General features: G+C 45.4%; 1 protein-coding gene across 3 annotated transcripts in view; it reads left to right on the plus strand.

Annotated features, from left to right (window-relative positions):
• Positions 1–22,441, plus strand: part of LOC102026952 — a gene marked incomplete at its 5' end in the record, with an annotated part of 39,178 nt that extends 16,737 nt beyond the window's left edge. The window contains 3 exon segments of one of the 3 annotated variants that reach the window (XM_013510575.1): positions 3,613–3,665; positions 19,783–19,893; positions 21,403–22,441. In XM_013510575.1, coding sequence (XP_013366029.1) covers positions 3,613–3,665; positions 19,783–19,893; positions 21,403–21,632 — 394 coding nt within the window. 3 annotated transcript variants of the gene reach the window in all.
• Between the last annotated feature and the right edge of the window lie 1,405 nt (positions 22,442–23,846).

Consider the following 23,846-nt stretch of genomic DNA (forward strand, 5'->3'; position numbering starts at 1 on the left):
AGGTACAAATTCCCTGTAATGAATGTGCTCGCTATATATACCTTAAATGTACCAATAAACTTAGTTAATATTTTTAAAAAGCACAAAAATGGACTCATGTCTTTTTTTAGTTTAATATATCTTGATTATCTTACATGAACACAAAGAAATCTACTTCCTTCTTTTTAATAGCTGAATAATATTCCAGTTTTCACAATATAAACCATGTTGCAAAGAGATTATTCTACATATATATTTTTTACATAGCTTGTGGGAGTGTAAAGGACCAATTCATCAAAGTAGAAATGGTGTGTCAGCCTGGCATGGTGGTGCACACCTGTAATCCCAGTCCTCAGGAGGCGGAGGCAGGAGGATCACCATGAGTTCAAGGCCAGTGGGGCTCCACTGTGAGTTGAAGACCAGCCTGGACTACACTGCAAGACGTCTTAAAAAAAACAAGTGTGTCAAAGAGTATGAATAAGTAAGTTAAATCATAGACACTGCTGTATCTCTTACCATTCAGGTTGAACTTGAATGAGAGTATAAAAGAGCGTGTTTCCTTGCAGCCTCAACAGCACTGGGTGTTATCAGTTATTTTAGTCTTTGCCTGTCTGATAGGCAGCAGACCATCGTATCTTGCTGTCATTTAAGTGAGCCGTTTTGGACCTACAGTGGCGATAACAATTAAGCGGGAGTGGGCAGGGAATTCTGCAGAGACCTAGTTAATGAAGTCGGGGCAGCTGAGCTCTGCAGTTGCTGTGCAGGTGTGGGCAGGGTGACCAGGCTTCTGGGTAGTGCCCACGGTGAGGGCCAAGTCCAGAGGGAGAGAGAGCCCTGCCTTGCCATCGGCCTGGCAAGCGCTCTGGAGCAGAGAGCAGGGGAGAATGAAGAGGGAGACAAGGCCTGTGGTTCATCTTACGGGTTTTGGCTTTTATTCCAGGGGAAGAGAGAAGCCAGGGGAAACTCACACTGACATGGGTGGGTTGGCACTTTGCATAGACCCCTCTGGCTGCTGTGCAGGGAACGGACTGGGGAGAGGAGGACGGGCGGATAACACGTGGTAGCTATGTCGGGAGTCCGGGGGAGGGTACCGGTGACCAGGACTGGGTGGGAAGGTCGATGGGAGAATTATTCAGGCCACAGACAGATAGGAGTGGGCTTGGGTGGGAGTGAGAAGAGGGGCCAACTGGTCAACAGATGGGATGGGAATTGTTATGGGATGAGGGGATGTCAGAGAGCAGGCGAGGGTTTTCCTGGAAGGTGGAGCCATGGAGGACAGCCCCACTGAAGAGGAGCCATGAGCGCCTGTCCCTCATGCCCACAGCCCACCCAAGGCAGGCTGCTGGGGCATTCACCAGCCCAGCCACAGCGACGGACTGGGAGAGCGCCTGGCCATGGCTGTGGTGGGGTCTGTGATACGCGCCAGCCCGGGAAGAAGGCACAGGGCCAGGTGGAGCTGATGAGACCTCTTTTGTGCAGTTTTCAGGGGATCTCGAGTGACGACATTTGGTCCCCAGAAAGGCTGCCACAGTGAGGCAGGACGTGGGTGTCGGGAGGGGGCCACAGCCCGGAGGTAGGAAGAGGGCAGGGCGAGATGCTGGTGCAGGAGCTGCGGGCCAGAGGACTTCAGCACGGTGAAGATGGTGGCTGTGCCTGTCCGTGAGTGAGCCAGCCTTTCAAGCCGGGCAGATCTGAGTTTGCTTTCTCGGCTCTGACACCGTCAGCTAGCTGGGTGACCTTGAACAAGTCATTGAGCATCTCCAAGACTGTGCTTGTCATGGACATCACAATATTTATAATATTTATTTCTTGGGGTCATTATGAGAATCAAAGAGATGTACATGAGAATGAAGAAAATATTTGCAACACAAAACCAGCCGCTAGGGCTGGGGAGGTAGTTCAGCAGCGCAGCCTCTGCCTGGCAAACTCAAGGTCCTGAGTTTGATTCCTGATTAAAAAAAAAAAAAAAAAAAAAAAAAAACCCAACCACTAGAGGCCTGGTATCCAGAATTAAATGTTGAAAAAAGAAAAAAGTCTCCTATAAATCAGTAGAAAAGAAAGGCAGCCAAGCAATAGAAAAACAGGCAAAAAATAAATTGAATCATTAACAAAAGAGGACATTAATAGGGTGAACAGAACAGAAAATATGATCAAGCTGATTAATAAAGGAGTGAGATTCCACACGTGGCCACGTGGATGAATGCTTCAGCTGCAGTGCTGAGCAAAAGAAGCAAAACAGAGATGTGTGCACGCAACACAGTTCGGTGCATTGAAGTCCAAAAGTTCACGCTGCAATAAAATACATGCTCATCAGGTTTGCAACACTTGAAAAATCTGACAATATGAATTGATGGTGAAGAAATGGAGCAACAGGACATCTCTGTGCTGCCAGTGAGGTAGAGATGAGTGTAACTATTTGGACAACATTTTGGCCTTTTCTGATAAAGCAGAAATCAGGCACATGCCACAGCCTAACATTTCTATTCTTGAGTGTGCCTCTCTAGGAGGATAAAGAAATTGTATAAATACAGTGTTGAGCACAAGAAATAATACATGGCATATGATTTTACTTTGGAATTCAAACATATGCAAAACTAAACTATAGGTTATATAATACAGTTTTTATTTTACAGCATGTCCTTCCCGCTGAGCAAGGGTCTGCCGAGGTAGGGGTTGGTCTATTTATTGACCTACGAGGGGGATAGTTATACAAGCTCTTGCTTCATGATTGTTCATTATACTGTACATTTGTTTTGAACCCTTTAATCCAAGAGTATTTCATTCTACACTTTAAACAGGTTTAAAAAGAAGATAGCTAACACTTGTAAAATGCTTGGCATAGTGCCTGGCCCATATTAAGAGCTCAACAGATGGCAATTTTATTTACTGATATAACCCAGTTGTTAGAGCCGCCTGGTCTCCTAAGCAACCTTCCAGTTCCTGGACTGTATTCTGTCTCCATGAGGCTTGGCTCAGAGGTTCAGATTCTGGGCTCCTGTGTTTTCCACAGTAGTCTCAAATAAACCATTTCTTACAGCAGCGCTTCTCAATCGAGATGTGGTTTACTCTACAGCCTCCAACACTCCCCAAGTGTGCCACCAAAGGTTGGCAATATGCAAAACATTTTTTTAAGCGTGGCTTTTGTTGTGAAATTCCGGAAAGCTAGATTGGTAACCTGAGCACCATGCAGTCGGGGCAGAACCGGATCCAGCCTGCTGCAGGTCAGAAGTCAGGGGTCCAGGGTGGAACCTGATGCAAGCTGGTGCCAAAGAAGAGGGACCTTCTGAGTTTGAGAGAAGTAGAGACACACACAGTGATGCTGCAGAAGGGACCAGATGAATCCCGGGGTAACAGCAACTGCTATCTGAACCCTCACGTGTGTAGCCCTAAATTCTCAATGTCCACAGAAAGGTTGACAGGCACTGACCTAAGGTAGCCTGAGCATGTCCGTCTGCCTTGAGAGCCTAGTAAAGGGATCGCCATTCTACAGTTACCAGGAGGGTTGTTGTGGGCAACAGCTACTTATAATACTAGCTGATTATGAGCAGTGCCCATCAGAAGCCAGGCAGAGTGCTGAGATGTCATTCTCACCTTTGCCCGTGGAGGTAAGTGCTGTTGTCCTTGCCATTGCAGCAGGTACAGCGGAGGCAGAGGAGCACAGGAACTTGCTGAAGGTCACATGGCAGGTAAGGGCTAGAGCCAAGAAGAGGGGCCATTCTTATTCTCTCTTTCCAGAGGGAGGGTGTGGTCCAGGGTTTGAGACTTAAATGGAGCCAGATTTTGCTAATAATAAGCAAAAATATCTTCACAGGCCAATTCAATGTGGAGTGGGCAGTTCTGGAAAACAGCAAATGCTCTCTAAGCAGTTTGCCTGTTTATCACATATGTTTTAGAAGAGATTTCTGCACTGGGCAGAAGGTTGGACTGAATGCCTTTCAAGGTCCTTCCAGAGAAGCCAAGATCGCAAGTTTAGTCTTGATAGAGCTTCAGACAGGGATCTGGGCTATATGTTCAGTTTCTTTTAAAATGCAAACCTCCAAACTGCAGGGCTATTGGAGCACAGCTTTCATGTTGAGTTTCAAGAGCATCTTCAGAGCTCCTAGGCCCAGTCAAATGACTTTCCCTACGGGTTTTCAGTTAGGCTTTTAGCTGACGGTAGTTGCATGGAGCTTTTGGCTGGCGATGAGATACCTTTCTGAGCTTCAGAAGAGAAATAATTTGCATGAGACACATTCCCCCACACTCAGTGCTTGAATTTCAGGCCAGAGGCACTGATCACTGGCTCTTTCCAGCCGTGCTTCCCATGAGTCGTGTGTGCACTGTGAACACCACATGTGGGGCTGCGATGTTTGGTAGCATTTGGGCTGTTTCGAATCTGCCTTTTTCGCTGAAATGATTTGTCTCGCTTTGTTTCCAGGGTTACAGAAGCTCCCTTGTGTCTATTTCTATGACTGTGTCCAGCAGAGACATATGGCTTCCTGGTTTTCAGAGCCTCTGTGACTGGCCCCTCAACCCCAGGATAAGGGAGGCACACGGCCACGTCTCTGTTTGGAGTTGGCTTTGGTTGAGCCTTCGCTGTGACCTGCCAAAACTGATATAGTTGAGGTTGATTACTTGACCTGGGCATGGAAAAGAAACCCTGGTGTTTTTCTATGGGCAGAGCAGAATTGCATGTCATTTTTTAAGGTCTTTGACTAATAACTATTTACCTAAATGTGTAGAGGCTTAAGAACTGCCACATGTACAATTTATCACTGCACAGTAAAGTAGTTCATTTAATATGTTAACTGCATTGAATGTATTGAACAGATAATATTTTTATTAGACATTATTGTTTAGAGCGATTTTAGGTTTCCAGCAGCACTAAGCAGAGAGTACAGAGAGTTTCCATCAGCCCTTGTCCCTCACGTGCGCCAATCTCCCCTGCTACCAACATCCTCACCAAAGTGACACTTTGGTCACAAGCGACGAACTACACTGACACATCGTTGCCTCCCAGCGTCCATAGTTTACAACAGGTTCAACCTTGCTGTTGTATATTCTGTGGCTTGGACAATGTATGATGACACATATCCCACATTATAGTATCTTCCAGAGTAGATACTCTGCCCTAAAGTCTCTTACCTGCTCCACTTATTCACCCCCTCCCCAGCTCCCGGTACACCACACCTTTTTCTTACTATCTCCATGGTTGTACCTTGCCAGAATGTGACATAGTTGGAGTTACATGGGATGCAGCTTTTGTGGACGAGCTCTTCCACTTAGTAAAATATCCATTTAAGGTTCTTCCTTGTCTTTCCAAGGCTTCACAGCTCCTTTCTTTTTAGTGCTGTGTAATACTCCCTTGTGTGGATATACCACAGTCCTTTTGTTGTTGATTTTATTTTGGTCCCATCTTCTCATTAAGGACATCTTGGTTGCTTCCAAATTTTGGCAATTATGAATAAAGCTGCTATAAACATCCGTGTGTAGGTTTTTGTTGTTGACATAACTTTTCAACAATTTTGGGTAAATACCGAGGAACACAGTTACTGGATCATTTGGTAAAACTATATTTAGTTTCCTGAGAAACTGCCAAACTGTCTTCCAAAGTGGCTGAACCATTTTGCATTCCCACCAGCAATGGATGAGAGTTCCTATCCCCCTATACCTCATCTGCATTTGCCATTGTCAGGCTTTTGGATTTTCACCAGCCTGATAGGTGTGTGGTGGTATCTTGCTGTTGTTTTAATTTGCATTCCCTAATGGCATTTGCTATTGAACATCTCCTTGTACGCTTTTCTTTTTGTCATCTACGTATCTTCTTTGATGAGGCATCTGCTCAGATCTTTTGCCCATTTTCAGTTGGGTTGCAGAAATTTTTATTGTTGAGTTTTAAGAGTACTTTGTATATTTTAGATAGTGGTCCTTTATCAGGTATATCTTTTGTCAATATTCTGTCTCAGTCTGTGGCTTGTCATCTGTCCTTTTGAACATATAACAATGCTCTGTTTCTTGTTATACATAGAAAGTGTATTTTAAAAATTGTCTCTATTCAAGTTGCTTTTACTCTTATTGAGAGAAACCTATTTCCTAGATGGAGAAAGTTCTCTGATGCTTTTTTTTTACTGGCTACTAGTGAAGCTTGTAAGTGGACCATGGGTATAGTAAATAGTTTTCCAATAAACCAGCTTTCCAATAAACCAAATTCTGGTGGTTTATATATAGAGCCTGGCTTATTAGAGAAGACCAAATATTATTAGTATTCAAACAAATATCAGTGATTGAAGTTCATACATTGTTCTACATTCCACGTTCACTGGCATTACATCATTTGATGACTGTGAAATAGTGATGATTTACCCAAATAAAGTGGCATAAGCAATTTGGTCAAAAGAAGAAAAAATTATCTTATGTGTCTGGCTTTTTTTTCCACTTGTATTTTGAAATATTTAAAAACACTTACCAGAATGGGTTCACTTCTAAATAGCATAGAGTCAGAGGAACTTTGCATTTGGAGTCACATTTGCTTATACTGAGTTACACATCAAAAAATTAACATGATCTGCCTCAGCTTCCATATGAAGTGCAAATGTTTCAGTGTGGCTATTCCTAGATGCAGACAGGGCCTGGCACCCAGTGTGACTGGGATGTCAGAGGGCTCCTGTTTGGATCCACCATAGCGCCACCCACCGACAAGTACCTGGAGTCCTTTGGAGGGTAAAGTCCAACATTTGAATGAAAGGGAAATTCAAACACTTGGCTGAGTAGTAGAACAGATACTGGGAAGGCAGTCTGATTTGCAGTCTGATTTGCTGTCTAATTTGCTAAGATGGACAGCGAGCTGGATTCAGTGTCTAGGACATGTGTTGCCTTCATTATATCCACTCTTAAAGAGGAAGAAATGATCAGCGTGGCCAAATATGCCACAGTGAACTATATATTCATATTGACTACAGTAGTCTCTACAAGATTACTGAATGTTACTATGTATACACAGTATAACTGGGCTAATAATTTGTTTATTTAATACTGTTGCATAGATGAGTGATCATTTATGTCAGATACCTGGCACATAGTAGAGACCCAATAAATGTTAAATAATATTTTAAAAACCCCTCAGGCTTTATGCAGTTAATGGCTCCATTGTAGTGCAAGCCAGGTGCACTGTCAATATACTTCCGCTTAGACTGCTTTCATTGCAAATGAATACTCTGTCAGCTAGGATGCTTTCAGTTGCAAATAGCAAAACCACCAACTCACGCTAGCTTAAAAAAATACAGTGAATTTATCAGTGCATGTAACTGGAAAGCCCCATGTAGTAGATTGACAACTGGTGGTCAACTTATAATCCCCAGCTGAACTGAGTAAGTGTGGTGCTGGGGGTGTGGGAGGCCCACCTGAGGATTGTTGCCAGCAGCATAAGAGGCAGAACTGGAGAAGAAGAAGTTAGGCTGGTAGGAGCTTGTAGAAGCTGTTGGGAGCCTGTTGGAAGTGGAGAGAAGCTGTAAGGAGCTGTTGGTTCTCTTAGAGGAGCTTGTCATGCTGGCTTTCCTGATGAACTTGGCTGTTTTCATCCTCCAAGGAGCTCAGGACCTTGTTGGTGCTGAGAATGGCTTCAGTTCACTTTGCAAGGGCTCTGGTCCTCACTCTGACATTGTTTCCTTGCTCTGGAGGGGAAGATGTTGCACTACTCACTGTCCTGGAGAAGCTTGTCATGTTGGCTTTCCTGGTGGGAACTTGGCTGTCCTGATCATCAGAGGAGCTCAGGACGTCACTGTTGATGCGGATGGCTGTGGTACTTTTCAGGGGAGTTCTGATTCTTATTTTGAGCGTTGCTTCCTGGCTCCAGTGTAGATCTCTCAGCCTGCTAGCACAGATCCTTCATCCCAGTGACACAAAATTTCTAGATTCTACCGCTGACCTTTGGGCCTCCCAGTGCAGATCCACGAAACAGGCCTGCATGAGATGTTGTCATGGGCTCTGGGCCTCCAGTTGGATTTGTGGGAAGCATTTTATGGGCTCTAGGTCTTCAGCTGGACTCATGCAGGACACTGTCATGGGATCCAGAACCTCAGCTGGATTCTTTATTCTTTAGTGTGTGGACAGATTTCCTGCACTCTCTTGTATATGATTCTTTGGGTGACTATTATAAATAATCTTATAAAATATGTGTTCTGTATTATATTGTTCCCTTTGCAAAAAACCCCAAATTATGACACCCCACAAAAAAGTCAGCTTTAGGAGAAGGTTGATCCAGTAGCTACACGATATATTGAAAAACCTGCCTTCTTTTCTGTTCATTCTAAAGCAACAGATTCTTGCCTTGTTCCCCATACAGTCCTGAACTCCTGGGCTCAAGCAATCCTCCTGCTTCAGCCTCTAGAGTAGCTGAGCCTACAGGTGTCATCATATCCAACTGAGACTTGGTTTCTTTTTGCTTCTTCTCTGCTACTATGGTGTCAGCTTTATCCCAAGTCTGGCTTCCTTTGTTGCTGGAAGATCGCTGTCAGCAGAAGTCTGGGTCTATCTGTCAGAATTGAGTTTAGTCTGTGTGATGGAAAACACATCATGATAGTGGCTGTAACAAGACAAGTATATTTCTCTTCCATGTAAAATAAATCCAGAGACAGGCAGTCCAGGGCTGGCATAGTGGTTTCACCTTCTCTAGACCTACATGTTTAACTTGGTGCTAAACATTTTAGGGCATCTTCAGGTCACCCCAAGGTCCAAAGGACTGCGGGAGTTCCAGCCCCTGCATTTGCATTCCAGGCAGAAGGAAGGGGCAGAGAACACCTTGCTTCCTCACTTTTGAGGAGACTCCCAGAAAGTACTACACATCCTTGTCTCTTACAACTCGTTGGCTGGTACTTAGTCATGCAGGGTAGCTGTACGAATGGGTGGGAATTAGAATCCTTTGTCGGGCTCAAATGTGCCCAGTTGGAAATTGAATTATTCTTATTCTCAGGAAGATAGGGAGAGTGTATATTTGAAGGCAACCAGTTATTGCCATTCAGAACCACAAGCTTCTTAATTCAGGCTCAGAGGCCCGTTTTGGGGGGAACTCCCATGGAAGGGAACAGGCATTTCTCAGAAAGAAATTCAGAAAATATAACTTAATGACTCATTGAATCAAATTGGTTCTTGTACTGCACGACTGAAGCAATCATTGTGGGAGATGTGGAGGACGGTGGTGCTCATTGGCTGAACACTTGAGCAGCCCCTCTTGGATGGAGAGTGGGATTGGTTTCCTTAGCCAGAGACGTTCCAGGATGATAGAAAAGGGGCCATGGCGTCATTTCAACGCTCCCCACTTACTGTCCCTACTCCTACGCTAAACAATTCTAGGTCTTAAAATTCTTGACAACATCTCAAATTTTAGATCCCTAGCCAGGCATAGTGGCGCACACCTGTAATCCCAGCACTGGGGAGGTGGAGGCAGGAGAATCGTTGTGAGTTCGAGACCAGCCTGGGCTACAAAGTGAGCTCAAGGCCAGCCTGAACTGCACAGCGAGACCCTGTCTCAAAAAGAAATAAAATTTCAGATCCCTTCTTTATTTTTATGAATCTTTTCTGAATCTTCTGTAGTCTTTCCTGATTCACGTTGGACACAGTAAGAAGACTGCAAGCCTTCCATCTCTGGAAACTGTCATTTCTTCACCTATAAATTGATCAGGATCACTAGTATCTACCTTTTCTTCAAAGACTGAGGTGGCGCGTGTATACAATGAGCATTTAATAAAGGCTGAGTAACAAAGAATTGATGAGCATTTGAGGAGATAAATATTTGAACCTGATTTAAATAGTACACAGCGCATACACACATTGAACACTACATGGGACCTCGTTAACACATATAACTTCTATGGTTTTTTTAGTAACAGTTAAATTTTTAAAAAAACTTTAAAAATGAAAGTTAAATAACAAGCATGATATGAGTTTCTGCTTCTTGAGTCCTAGCTTTATTTTTTCTGTCATACTTGTTCTTGACCTGAAACCACGAACTCCTCCTCTCTTATTCTACCTGCTTCTACTTCTCTGGTTTTTTTTCTCTTTACAGAAATTCTTCTTAATAAATATTCCTGACTCTATTTCTGACCTCATCTCTAATTTGCTGAGCCACTTTTCAGTGCCCAAAGGTGTCATGATAGGGGACCGAGGCACAGGAGGAAGAGCAGGAGCGAAGTAGGCAGCCCCTCCTGGAGAGCCAGCCTGGCCTCCGCTGCTGGAGGAAAGGAGGGTCTCCAGCCGTTCCCGTGGGTGTACAGAACAGCCACGTCCTCCGTCACTAGTTCCTGCGGCTAGTTTGTCTCTACTTGGACCTTAGGGCTCAGCTTGGGGTGCATTTAGGTTGGAAGTCAAAGAATGTGGTTCTGTTGGTCCTGGGCTGGCCTCCCGCCTTGCTGTACCTGGGATGGTTTGCGCTGTCTTCCTCCTCCGGCCCTTCCTTCTTGCTTGGCAAGGATGGAGGGCTGGGAGGATTTGGGCTGGATTTTCCGTGCAAAGAGGTAGTCACAGAGTTCCTGCCCTGGCCCTCTGGGAAAGAGACTCAGGTTCTGCAGAGTGTGGTAATCAGGGAGGAGAATAGCTCACGTCCATTGTCAGTCACCTTGCATGGTAATTATCATCATCATCATTATCATCATCATCGTAATAGTTAGCACTGGATATGGTGCTTACTCTGTGTCAGGCGTAATTTAAATGGTTTGATACCTATGACTTTATTTTATGCCTTGTATTCCTTTGCAGTAGTAGCTACCATCTTTCCAATTTACAGATGAAGAACTGATCCAGAGGTCAAGTAACTCACTCAGAATCTTTTCAAGAGCGTGTGAAAGGCTGGATTCAACCAAGACTGTTCAGCTCCGTGCTCTTCAGTAGCACACTCTCCTGTCTCTCCAGGAGGAGGGTTAGTGTTATCACCGAGCCCATCTGCTGTGCTTAGGTCCGGGACGCCGCCCCCAGCTCCGAGTGTTGGGAAGGTGCTGGGATTACTGGGCACTGCGCTCATCAGTTGGTTAATTGTAGTTGAGTGTGCTGTGGGAGGTGGGGCCTGGTCTCAGGAGGCAGATCACTCGGGGGGCATCTAGGAGGGTCATCTCCCTCCCCGGCTCCTCCTTCTCTCTCTGCTTCTTGGCGACCATGGAGTGAGCAGCTTTTCCTCTGCCCCGACCCATCCATCATGACCTTTGCACCTTTGAGCCACCCGACCATGAGCTGTAACCATGAGCCAAGATAAACCTCTCCTCCTCTAAATTGTGTCAGGTATTATCCTAGCAACGAGGAGAGTGACTAAGACACCACTGTACAGATGAGAAGACTGGGGCACACAAAGAAGAAGTAGGGCTGGGTCCTATTTGCAAGCACAGGGCAGTGCTACAGGTGCTTAGCCCCACAGTCCAGGCACTGCTTCTGGGCCTGGAGGGAGTGAAGGAGGCCATGTTTGTGTGTGTGTGTGTATGTGTGTGTGTGTGTGTGTGTGTGTGTGTGTGTTGAGGGATGAAGAAAGGCAGCTGATGACCACAAAATTTTGTTTTTAGCCCCAGGAGCAGAATTCACTGTGCATTTGCTGTTCTCTGGTCTCTTCCTCATTTTATCCCGGGGTCATTGGTCAAGGTGTCCTGGGACCCTTTCAGGGTTATGAAGCAGCAGACGCCACCATCATAGTGCCACCAGGTCCATAAGAGAACTAGCCAGGGGAGACATCATTAATGTATTTGCTCTACGCCTTGTTCCTCAAAGGATTTATGAGGTACACAGTAATGGCTCATATACTAGGAGAGCACATCAGTTATGTGACAACATGGCTCCAGTCCCAGTGTTCCTGCCGCCCTCCCCAGGTCCTGCGGGCGAGTCCCATCCTCTTCCTGCAACCAGATTCTTTATCTCTCCGTCGGGGTGGTGTCTGCCTCATAGAGTTGGGGTGATCATTACTGCAGTTTATGTAAAGTACCTAACCCAAACCTGGACTGCTGTGTGCCTGGTGGATTATTACTATTACTAATAATGCGTTCAATGGGGCAGAGTATGATTTAACAGAGGAAAACAAGGGGAAGAGCCATAAAATGGGGCAAGAGTGAAACCAGTACAGAAATTCCTGCCATAAAGTTGTCCTTACTTTCTCAGAGCTGGTGAGACAAGAAAACCCCAATTGTTAGATGCTTCGTGTATTTGTAAGAGGAAACTGGACTATGCACAGGCCCCTGCCCGTGGAAAGGTGGCTGACAGATCTCTCTGGAGTCCTTCTGAGAAGGTCACCGTGCAGTATTGTAAACAGCGTCCCCAAGGACTTCTTTAGCATAAACCCAGTGACAAGTGCCCCTGACCTTCCCTTAATAGAGGCAAAGGATGACAAGCCCCAGCAAAATCCAGCAATCTCCATTCGCCTGAAAGCCCTAGGACTGGAGTACAAGGCGAGGACTTGAAGCTGTGTCACCAGAGCTGTGCTTGTGGAGCTATCTGGGGGAGAGCAGAGCCTGCTGTGTGTGTTGCTTCATTCAAGTCTTGTAACATTCTGATGAGATTGGCAGCTCGGGTTATAGGTAAGTAAACTGAGGCCCAGAAAAGTTAAGAGAGTATATATTCCCAAGGTCACCGACTGTATATTCCCTAGCCAGGCTTCAAACTCAGGCAGGCAACCCTGGAGCCTGTCCCCTCTTGCTCTGGTTGGGTGAAAAGGCTGGGACAGTCCTTCCTACGGATGCCTGGGTCAGCTGAACTTTGACAAATCCTGGGCAGGAAGATAATGCGTGAGCTGTGATGTGTTCCTAAGGGGCAGATGACCGGGGTGGGGGGGGCAGCTAGAGGGGTAGAGCCATGGGTTTTACCCCATCAGCTGAGGTGTGGTACGGTAGACTCGACATGCTTGGAGCCCAGGACAGGCCCCCAGAACCAAAGGGAGCTGGACCTGGCTCAGAAGAGGTGGGCAGGTAGGGGAGCAGGGCCAAGATTCATCTGAGAAGGTCAACGCCGGTGTGCTCCAGGGCGCAGACAAATGGGTGATTGAAAACCTGGACTTCTCCATATATCAAGTTTGCCATAATTTTAGTCTGCAAAAGTATCAAGGCAGTTAAGTTTCTGCTCTGGCTATTTTTAAAAATGAATATATGGCACTCATAGGATAGTCAGCACACATCTGTTTCATGGTTGGACCTTCTGAACTCTGACAAGAAACACTTGCGTACCAGCAGAATGTTCTAGAAGGGCCGTATACAGCATGGAGCTGCCTCTGCCTGGTACACCTTGGATAATCATTTATCCATACAGCCCTCTGTATCCATGGCTTCCACATGCATGAATTCAATCAACTGTGCAATGAAAATGCTTGGGGGAATATTGTACCTGTACTATATCTAGATAGCCCTTTGCCCTTTATCCCCTAAACAGTACAGTCTAAGAACCATGTGTATGGCATTTACATTGTGTTGGGGATCATAAAGGATCTAGAGATGATCGAAAACACATGTTAAGATGCACATGGGTTATATGCAAATATTACATCATTTTATGTAAGGCACTTGAGCATCCCCAGATTTTTATATCCTGTGGGTCCTGGGACCAATCCCTGGTGGATGCTAGGTGATGAGCCGGCCAGCCTTTGGGCTCATCCTGTTCTTGGGTATCCAGATCACTTGGTGGCGTCCCATCACCTCTTCTGTGAGGGGTCACAGTTTCCTGATCCAGGTCGTCAGTGTTCTGAGAGTGACCACACTACCCCTTGCCCGTGTCCCCCTCAGTTCTTGTATTGGTTATACCTTAGACTGTGGACAGCTTGCTTTCACTCACACAGAGAACACAGCGTGGCCCAGGCCATAGGGAAAGCCAGGTGGCTGGTCCCTTACCTAAGCTGCCTGCCCTGCTCCCTTTAGTCCCCGGCTTCCCGCATATTTTTGGGCTTTGTTCTTCCCCAGGAGTTGTCATCTCAACTAACTAGTTGTGTAGCCCTCAAATTCCACTTACTTTCCTAGAGAACAGGATTTAGGTCATCTCTCATTCCCCATTTATTTCCGAAGCTATGCTCAGAACTTGCTTTTCTCTTCCATAAAGTCTCTCTCTCTCTTTCTCTCTCTCTTGTCTTTTTGAGACAAGGTTTTACTATGCAGTTCAGGCTGGCCTTGAACCCACTTTGTAGCCCAGGCTGGCCTTGAGGTTACAGTGAGCCTTCTGTCTCAGCCTCCCAAGTGCTGGGATTACAGGTATGTGCCACCATCCCCGGCTCTTTCCATGAAGTCTCACCAGAGCTCACACAGTGTGTTTCTTCCCACAAGATAATGTGTGTTCTGATGTGTGGCTACAGCTACAGGCATGGTTTTACATAGCATCCCCCCTTCCCACTATGTCATGGGTATTGGAAATTACAGAATAGTTGGCAATTTCATTGTTATAAAATAAGAACAAAATAACCATATAATAAAAATGATCCCTAAACAGAGTGATTAAGTAGGGTACATTGGTGCACAAAAGCAAAGAGGCGGAACAACTTGGCCAGGGTGGCCCGGCTGGCCTCCTCAGTGAGGTGAGGTTGGGCTGAGTGTGAGGGATGGGTGGGGTGTGACAAGTGAGTAGTGAGTAGAAGAGTGTCACAGGGAGGAGAGACAGCTTGAACAAAGGCACGAAGGTGGCCCGACCATGGCCAGCGGGTTGGAGGGGGAGCAGGAGTCCTGGCCCATGCAGAGGAGCAGAAAGCAGGCCAAGAGCTCCAGCCAACGGTCTTGTGGTAGTGAAATGTCGCTTGTGGTTCCTGATGGATGAGACGCTCAAGAGTGTAAACTGCCAGGATTCAGCCCTCCAATGAGTCTTATTGTCTTACATGTGTTTGTTTGTTACAGAGAGCGGCGAAGATATGAGGGTGTCCTGTCAACCAACCGTGTCTCAGGCACCAACTGAACTCAGGGGCATGAGCATCTTGGATCCTGACAGATGGCACTGTGGTTAGGCACCACAGAGGAGGTGGCCATGGCCAAAGGCCACTCTGACCCGGAAGGGCTTTGTCTGCAGTGTGGGTAGTTGTGACCTTGGAGAAGGCAGCAGATACGTCTTGTGGTGGACCCCACGCTGATGTCAGCTACATCAGTGCTTCTCAAACTGGAGCCTGCATGAGTCTGCTGAAGGACCTGTTAGAACACAGGGTGCTGGCCCCCCTCTATAATTTCTGACTCAGTAAATCTGGGCCTGGGCAGGAGAATGTGCATTGCTAACAAGACCAAAGTGGTATCACTTGGAGAAGCACAGGTCTACTCCACGCTCCCATTGTTAACTTCTAAAACTTGCCCTCTTTAGGACTTTCTGAAAAGAAACTTCAGATTTAAGGGAAGTCAAAAAAGTGGAAACAACCCACATGTTCATTGACTGATGCATGGCTAAACAAATTGTGTTATAGTCATACAATGGAATATTACTCACCCATTAAAAGGAAACAAAATCTGATATACCTACAATGTGGATCAACCTTAAAAACCTTAGGCTACATGAAAGAAACCAGTCACAAAAGGCCACAAAGTACGTGAATCTGGTGTGATTTGTCCAGAATAGACAAACTCAAAGACAGCACGTTAATGGTTGCCAAGAACTGGGGGCAGGGGAGGAATGTTGAATGACTGGTTATTAGGCTTCCCTTTGGAGTGATAAACATATTCTAGAACTAGATATTGGTGGTGGTTGTACAGCGATGTAAATGTACTTTGTACCACTGACTTGTATACTTCAATGTGGCTAAACCAGTCACTTTTACGTGAATTTTGCCACAATAAAAAAATGGAAAGTGTGAGTGTTGTTCTAACTCACTGTTGGACAGCCAAAAGGTTTCCAGGATAATGGCTGGATATGCAAAGAGCCTAACCCAGTGGCTCCCAGGGCTGATTGCAGAGAGGATCACCAGCAGTGTCTGGTGCCATATGCCTGTCTTAGCTACACCCACGATCAACAAAATCAGTCTGCAGGGGAGGCCCAGGCATCACGAAGTTTAAAAGCCACCCCAGATGATTTGAATGTGCAGCCAGGTTTGCAAGCCTAAAACTCAAATGCCAAACAGGCTGATGAGCTCCGTGCACACTGACTTGACCCTCCTTGTGGACAGAACCTTTGTATCTTCTCCCAGGCTGGAGGCCAGGAGGGGGCTTTTGGAATTGGGTCAGCCAGGGTTTGAAAACGAGCTCCACAGGTGACCAGCTGTGTGTGATCTTGGGCAGACCACGGGAGCCTCCAGGCACTGTTTTGACCCCAACCCTGTCTTTGCATCTCCTTCCAGGCTGGAAGGGAGATGTGGTGCCTTACTTGTGTGAAAGTCCTCACGCTGGGGTGTCTTGCTAAGTTCAGTTCTGTTCTCCTTCGGAGGGCAGGTTGGAAGATAACCTCGGAACACAGGGGAGGGCACATTTAGATGGAGTGATTACCCCATCCAATCCTTTCTGCACTCTGGGTCAGACTTTCTTCTGTGTATCCAGCTTTATAAATGATGTAAAGAGACTCTAAAATAAAAGCAGGTAAAATTCAACTACAAGTTCTAGTAACAAAAAGGGTTTTGTCCATGTTTTGATTTGGTGCTTATTCAGAGGCAATATGTGTAATATATTTTTATTCAGCAACCACTATGGCATAGACCTGATCTTATACTCTATTTTTTTTTTTCATTCAGTACTTTGTATTCTGCACTTGGTATGTATCTGTAGTTCATTATGGATGTTTTAATGACTGCATAATATTTCACTGAATAGCCTTAATATAATTTCCTTTAATATTCCTCTATTGTTAAGCCTTCTTATGACTTCCAGGCTTTCAGTGTTACAAACTGCAACCAGTGACAACATTTCCATGTATAACTTCTAACTTCCTTTGACTTATTTCCTTAAAATAAAATTCCCATAAGTTACCGGGTTAAGGACATGAACATTCTAGGACTCTTAAATGCACTGTCAGAGTGCCTGGCAGAGGACTGTACCAATTTCCCACGACCAGCATGATGTGGGTGTATCATTTTCAGTACTTGCCAGCCCCGAATTCATCATCTGAAATAGGTTTATAAATTGTACACGCTCTACATTAATAGGGGCCAATAAGTGACCGTGTTTAACTTTTCGGGCACATAACTTCCCTTCCCCATCCCTTTGCTGCTGGCAGCCTCCGCTGTCTTGTAAACTGCTTGAGGGCGCATCGTAGGAAATCAATAATTACTTTTTGAAGCAATGAATAATTCAGGCAGTCCCTCCTCCCAATAATTCTTCAGTTTTTCAGATAGTAAAGGGATTTTTTCCCCTTTGGTTTATTTTCTAAATGAACTTTATTTCACTTATGTCAGCAGCCTCAGAGAGCTCTGTGTGCGGAGGTGGAGTGGGGGGGGTGGGGTAGGGGATGGGGGGGTCTTCACCTGGTGGGAAGGGGGTCTCCCCTACTCCACCACCTTACTCGTCACTCTTCTCCAGCCTCTCTCTGCACTCCCATCTCATTTCCTGTCTACTCCTGAGAGCCAGCTCAACAGGAGCGAAGGGAAAGCTATTTGTAAAGTGCATGGGAGGAAAATAAATGCAAAGAGGCCCTTCCTAAGCTGCCGGACTCGGCTCTCACCCTTTCTAGCAGGAAGAGCTTTGTGAATACCCAGGTGATAGAATATGTACTTTGGTACCCATTGATTGCGGCAGTTTATGGTGTTGAAAGGCTGCTGTGGATTCAGTAATGCTTTCAGATAACTGTGTATCTCATTAATTTCAGCAGCATCTATATCAGTTTCTCAAACAGTAGTGAAAAATACGCATGAGACCTGTTTATCGGGCTATACCTATTTGGTTTGTATTCTCAGCTTCCTATGTGTTCTTTTCTGCACCAAAGTTGGAAACACTGCTCTGAGAAGAACTCACTATCAGATTGTAATGAGTAGCGCTTCCTCAGTGAGGAAGACTAGGGCAGTGCTTGTCATCATAACTAGTACTTTACTACGATGCCCTTCCCAGGAGCTGCTCCTCCTTAAATTTTAAAGATGGCTCATTTTAGGTCTGCTTCCTGCCTGTTCACCTTTTTATCAGCAACAAACACTTAATGACATTTTAAAAGTGTCTTCCTGCCTGAAATAACATCTTCCAATTAAAAAGTAACAAAGGCCGCATCCCTCCTCTGTTCCCTTCCCTGGCCATGACATCTTGACATCCGCCTATGTCTCCAGCCTTGACTTCACACCAAGCTTATGGAAAAATAGAATAGGTCATATGCTTCTGCTGGGGATGGATTGTTTGTGACTTCAGTTCTCAAGGAAAATGTGTTCTGGCTGTTTGTAGAAAATTGACATAGTCAGCACTTCCTTCATGAGAACACAGTACGGTCCCAGGGTCCACACTGTTGCTTGCAGGAGGAGTCTGTACCTCACAGAGGCGCGGGGGCCCCACCCACCTGCTCACACCCTTCCCCCTTCTCTGTTTGCTATAAAGACGATCTAGCTCTCCCTGACACCAGCTTCCTTTAGAGAAGTCAGCTCAACATAGACTCTTAAACCCAAGAAAAAGGAGAGCTCATGACCCAGTGGCTTCCAAGCCTGCCCTCTCAGCAGGAATCCCTTGGGAGACTTTCCTAAAATACATATTCTTGCCCCTATGCCCATTCCGACTCCTTGGGACTTGTGTGGCCATGAAACCTGCAGTTTGAAAAGCTTTCCTGTGTTTCAGATGACTAGTCTGATTTCAGAACCACCGAATGCCCAGCTCCCAGCTCCTGAGCTCCCAAGGTGGGACTTCCTTGACTGTCATCTCTGGCAGGTGGTTATGTCCTCCCCTGGGATGCCTCCAGCTATGGGGAGCTTACTACTCCCCATGAGAGGCCTGAGATGAGACATCCTTCCTTGTGGTGAATGTACAGTGTTTCCACCACAGAAGTTTCTACCTGTTCGTCTCAGTTAGGTCTTTTAGAGCAACACAGAAAAAAATGTGTCCTTCCCATATCAGCCTTTCAAACTCCAGAAGATAGCTACTCTTTCCTTCTAGGACCTCTTCATGCTTCTAGGTCATACCACCAGGTTGTCCTCTGCATGTGGGTGGACTGAGTTTACAGAGCATGGATTATGTGCCTGTGCTAGAGTGACATCTTTTAGATCAACTCATGCAGGAACTTCATGGAGCCGTTATCCTGCCAGAGTTGAGGTGAGAAGACCACAGCCCAGTGCAGGGACAGGACCTGTCCAGTCCCCACAGCCAGTGCCGTCTGATGCCAAATTCTCAGTCCTTAACCTACACTGTGCTTCAGTCATTTGTCTCACAAGTGGCACTAACCATCCAGCAACCCAACCGGAAGCCTGGTGTCCTAGAGCCCTCCTTTCCCTCAGTTTCCCCATAACCAATTCATGTACCAGGCCCTATCATTTCTACCTCCTCTATTTCTGTCTCTAATAGTTGTAAAAATTGCCCATTTCTCTGTACTGCTCTGTTATTGCCCGAGCCACTGTCATCTCACGGTGGCTGATGTAGGAGAAGCTAACAGTGCCATGGAGCAGGGCTGGGCTAGGGCAGTGTTCGCAGGATTTATCCTGGAGAGACAGTCACATCTGCTGCATTTGCAGTTGAAGCTGCTCTTTCTGGGTAGGGTGGATTCAAGGTTCCGAGGCAGGTGCCCCATGTGTGAAACTTAGAACACTTTCTCATCTTGGATTTTCTAGGACTATCCCTTGCCCCATCATTTTTCAAGACTACAGTGTGATTCTTCAATTCCTTCTGCGAGGTCTTCCCATTCACTGGGCTATACATGGGGCCTGGAGACCCCGAGTCATTTAGAGTGCACCGAGATTCCTGACCATCTCTCCACCCATCTTTAGCTCAGTTCCCTCCTGACACTGTGCATTCTGCCTTCCAGGTATTGGAGATTCTGTTTCCAGGTGGCGAGGGCAGGTAAACTTGTTCCACCAGCGACCCCTGGCCATGGCCTTCCTTTGTTCATCTTTTTGTCCTGAGTACAAGTGTACAGGTCTGTATTGTGCTATGTGAACAATGCCCAGGCTAGAGTCAGAGCTGTACCAGCAGCACAGCATCCTACCCTCACATGCTCATCTCTCTATCTATGCACTGAAATGTCCCCACATGGACAGGGGACTTTTATGTACTTTGCTTGTGTGTATTGGGATTCTGCCTTACTATAGTTTCAGACTTCTGTTGTGTAGTACCCTCTATTTTTCAACTCCTATTTCCTTTTCATGCAGGGTCTCAACCCTGGCTGTGCATTAAGGTAATTGGAATGACCCAAAAGTACTAAATGGATGTCATCAAAGTTAAAAACTAATTTCAAAAAATTGATCCTAGGGTTTGAACCTAGGGCCTCATGCACGCTAAGACAAGCTCAGAGCTGCACCACCAACTAAACTAAACTAAGCTAAACTAAACTGAGCTAAACAAAACATTTCTGCTCCTTAAAAGCTACTATTAAGAAAAAGAAGAAATACATCACTCATAGACTAGAGAAAAGTATTTGCCACACGTATATCAAAGGATTTATGGCCAGCATATCCTAGCAATTCTTACAACTCAGGACTAAAACTAAGCACTTCACAAAGGAACAGAGGTAAATGGCCAATAAGCACATGGAAAAGTAAGAGCCTTAGAATTAGAGTAATCAAAATTAAAACCAAATTGAGATACTTGCTAAAATGGCTAAAATTTAAAAATGAACAACACTGGTGTTGGTAAGGATTCCCATTCCTTTTTAGTGGGAACATAAAATGGTGCAGCCAGTTTGGAAATTGGTCTAACACTTTTACATAAAGTAAAACAGACCTATCAATGACCAAAAAAATCCTACTTCTAGGGTTTTACCCAAGAGAAATGAAAATAGACATACACCAAAAGGCTTAACAGCTTTGATAATAATAGCCCCTAACTGGAAACAGTACAAATGTCCCTTAATTAGAGAAAGGATGCATAAATTACAGTATAAAGCATGCAATACATCTCCATAATAGAAAGGAGTGACCCATTCATTCACACAACTTGGATGACTCTTGAAAACATGAAACAGAGTGTGAGGTCACACACGAAAAAATACCTACTGTGTGATTGTATTCCTATAAAGTTCTAAAACAGGAAAATAAGGGCTGGGGATTTAGCTCAGCGGCAAAGCGCCTGCCTGGCAAGCGCAAGGTCGTGAGTTCGGTTCCCGGTACCGGAGAAAAACCAAAAAAAAAAAGGAAAATAAAACACGGAGAAAGGAACCAACACGGTTGCCTCTAGGGTAGGGGCATCTGTGAGTGATTAGGACATCCATGAAAGAACTTTCTGGAATGATGGATATATCCTATATCCTGAGAGCGGCATGGGTTCCAAAACATAAGCACTGGTCAAAACTCATTTCCAAAAGAGGATCTTAAATGTTGTGTATTTACCAACTCTGTGTTTGATTTATATAAATTATATAACAGTGAGGAAAGTTGAATTTGAAAAAAAGCTTCCCAGATTTCACTGCAGTGCCGTCTTTACCTTGCAGCTCAGAAACTTTCCCACTATTCTGGCCCCGTGTACCAGCGCCTTGTGGAGGAGAAGACTTCAGCAGAGGCCAGGGCGGCGGAAGCTCTTGGGCTGGCTCGCTTCTCCGTGTGCCAGGCTGATGCTTCCATACCTCATCTGGGGAAGCACCTTTCATCCGTGTCATCAGAGGAGCATCTTTTTGCTCCTAAAGTTACTGATCTTCATGTCGTTGAATGTTTTCTTCTTTAAAGTGAAGTTGTTAGACGTATTTCTTTTGAATAAAATATACTTCTAAAAGCTACCATTTCTGTTCTTGTTTTCTTCTGCCATTAAACACTTGTGGGGTGATTAACTGTGATGTGTGTATTTCGAGGCTGCTTATTACCCATTTCTTCTGTCTTGCCTTAGTATTGGTGGGAAGTGCCAAGATCATCTCTTAGCTTCTGTCTTGAAGAGAGCAACACGGAAGCGATAGATGCCCACTCAGAAGTTTCAGCTGTCTGGGACTCAGCTAAGAACTAAAAAGTGAGCCATCGAAGACCCTCTGGAGACACGAAATAGACATTGTGAAATCCATGCACTTGACTCAGGCACGAGCCCTTGGGCTGTCGCTCACAGCCAGTTTATTCTTGCGGGAGACGCAGGTGTTTAATGGCTTCACAGGTGTTTAATGTCTGAGACGAAGACACACTGAGACGCAGCAGAGGTGGACCTCACAGTCGGAGATGGTGAGTGGGAAGTTGGCAGGAGAGAAGCAATGGTCCCTTTCACCATCACCTTATCTTATTAAAATAACTGGGAAATAAAAAAATCAAATACCATCTGCCTCTGCAGTGTGGACGTAAAGTAATCTCAGTAGTCCCCAGAGGCGCAATCACTTTCAAGGTCAACACGAAACTGCCGTCCATGGTAATGCCTTTAAGCCATTAGGAAAAAGCTGAATGTTCCGTGCACCTCTCTCCTTAGGGAAGCAGAAAGGTGTGTGATATGGGTTAGAAGGCTTCTATCAATTGGGTGGAAATAAAAGTTTCAAGCGTTCAAGTGAGCCAGTTGCAGTATCTCAGACCTTGACTGCCCCGAATCAGTGCCCTTGAGGCCAGATCTGGGGTGATGACATGACACTGCCAGGCGACAATCATGGGGTCAGACCGTCACTGCTCTACTATGACACCTGCGTGCACCCCTTTGTCACTAGGGGACCCTCACCTTTGAACTCCAGGCTTTGGGCCTCCAGTCTGCCCTTCTGCTTCCTCCATACCTGCTGCCTCTTTCCTTTGCAGCCTCTCTCAGGTGGCTACAGATAACGTTTGGAGTCAAGTGATGGGAGTATGCCATGTATGTGCGCTTTGTATAAGGCAAAAATGTCCATTAAAAAAGTTACACAGAAGCTGGGCATGGCGGCATGTACCTGTGATCCCCAAGTTTAGGAGGCTGAGGCAGGAGGATTACCCTGAGTTGAAGGCTAGCCTGGTCTACGTGGTGAGTTCAAGGCCAGCTTGGACTACATAGTGAGAGCCTATCTGAAAAAAAGTTACATAGAAAATGTGATGTTATCTACAGCCATACCATCCTGAATGTGCCTGATCTCATCTGATCTTAAGCTAAGCAGGGTCGGGCCTGGTTAGTACTTGGATGGGAGAACATATGATGTCATACAAACTAATTTAAAGTTCTTACTACTTATTTTTATGGAATGCTGGAGAAACACAGGGTAAATTCACTTTACTGTTAACCTAAGATCACTTTTATTTGTATCCTCAATAACTTCATCCAAGAAATAAAATACCTGGGAGTTATTTTTTTGAAAAAAGAATCTTGGAAGTAAAAAAGAATCTTGCAGCCTCTTGCTGCCCAGTACACACTATGATCCAGATTATTCAGAGGAGGTTTAAAGCGTCAACAGTAAGTGCTGCTCCCCGGGGTCAGGACAGAACCGGAGGCAGCGTGATCCTCACCTGTGAAGAGTTCGGGCCCCAGGCTCACATGTCACAGTTCAGCTCTTCAGTTTGGCCATCGAGGAAAGCAAGGGGCCAAGCTGGAACCCGTACGAACTCTGTGCCTTTAGGGACTTGATTCTCTAAGAACTTGACTCTCTGATCAGAAATTACTTCCCGTCTCCTCTACTGGTTCCACTTTTCTCCATGTCTTTTCCGACCTCCCTTCCTAGCTTGCTTCTTTTCTTTTCTTCTTTTAAACCTCCACCATCCCCACTACAAAAGCCCATAGAATGTTCATGTCAGAACCTTTCATTGTTATAAAAATTAAAATACAAGTGTGGGAAGAGAATTTAAATTAATTAGAATAAATTTAATCATCATAATTAAAACAATTTCATTATGGCTTCTTTCAAACATATAAACATCCATCTGACTAGTATAATGAACCTTTGTATCAATCACTCAGCATCAATAGATGTTCACACATTTCCTTCCATCTGCTAGCCCCCCATGTCCACCCTCCCCC

Source organism: Chinchilla lanigera, unplaced genomic scaffold (genome assembly GCF_000276665.1).
Source record: "Chinchilla lanigera isolate Chin_1 unplaced genomic scaffold, ChiLan1.0 scaffold00009, whole genome shotgun sequence".
Taxonomy (NCBI): Eukaryota; Metazoa; Chordata; class Mammalia; order Rodentia; family Chinchillidae; genus Chinchilla; species Chinchilla lanigera.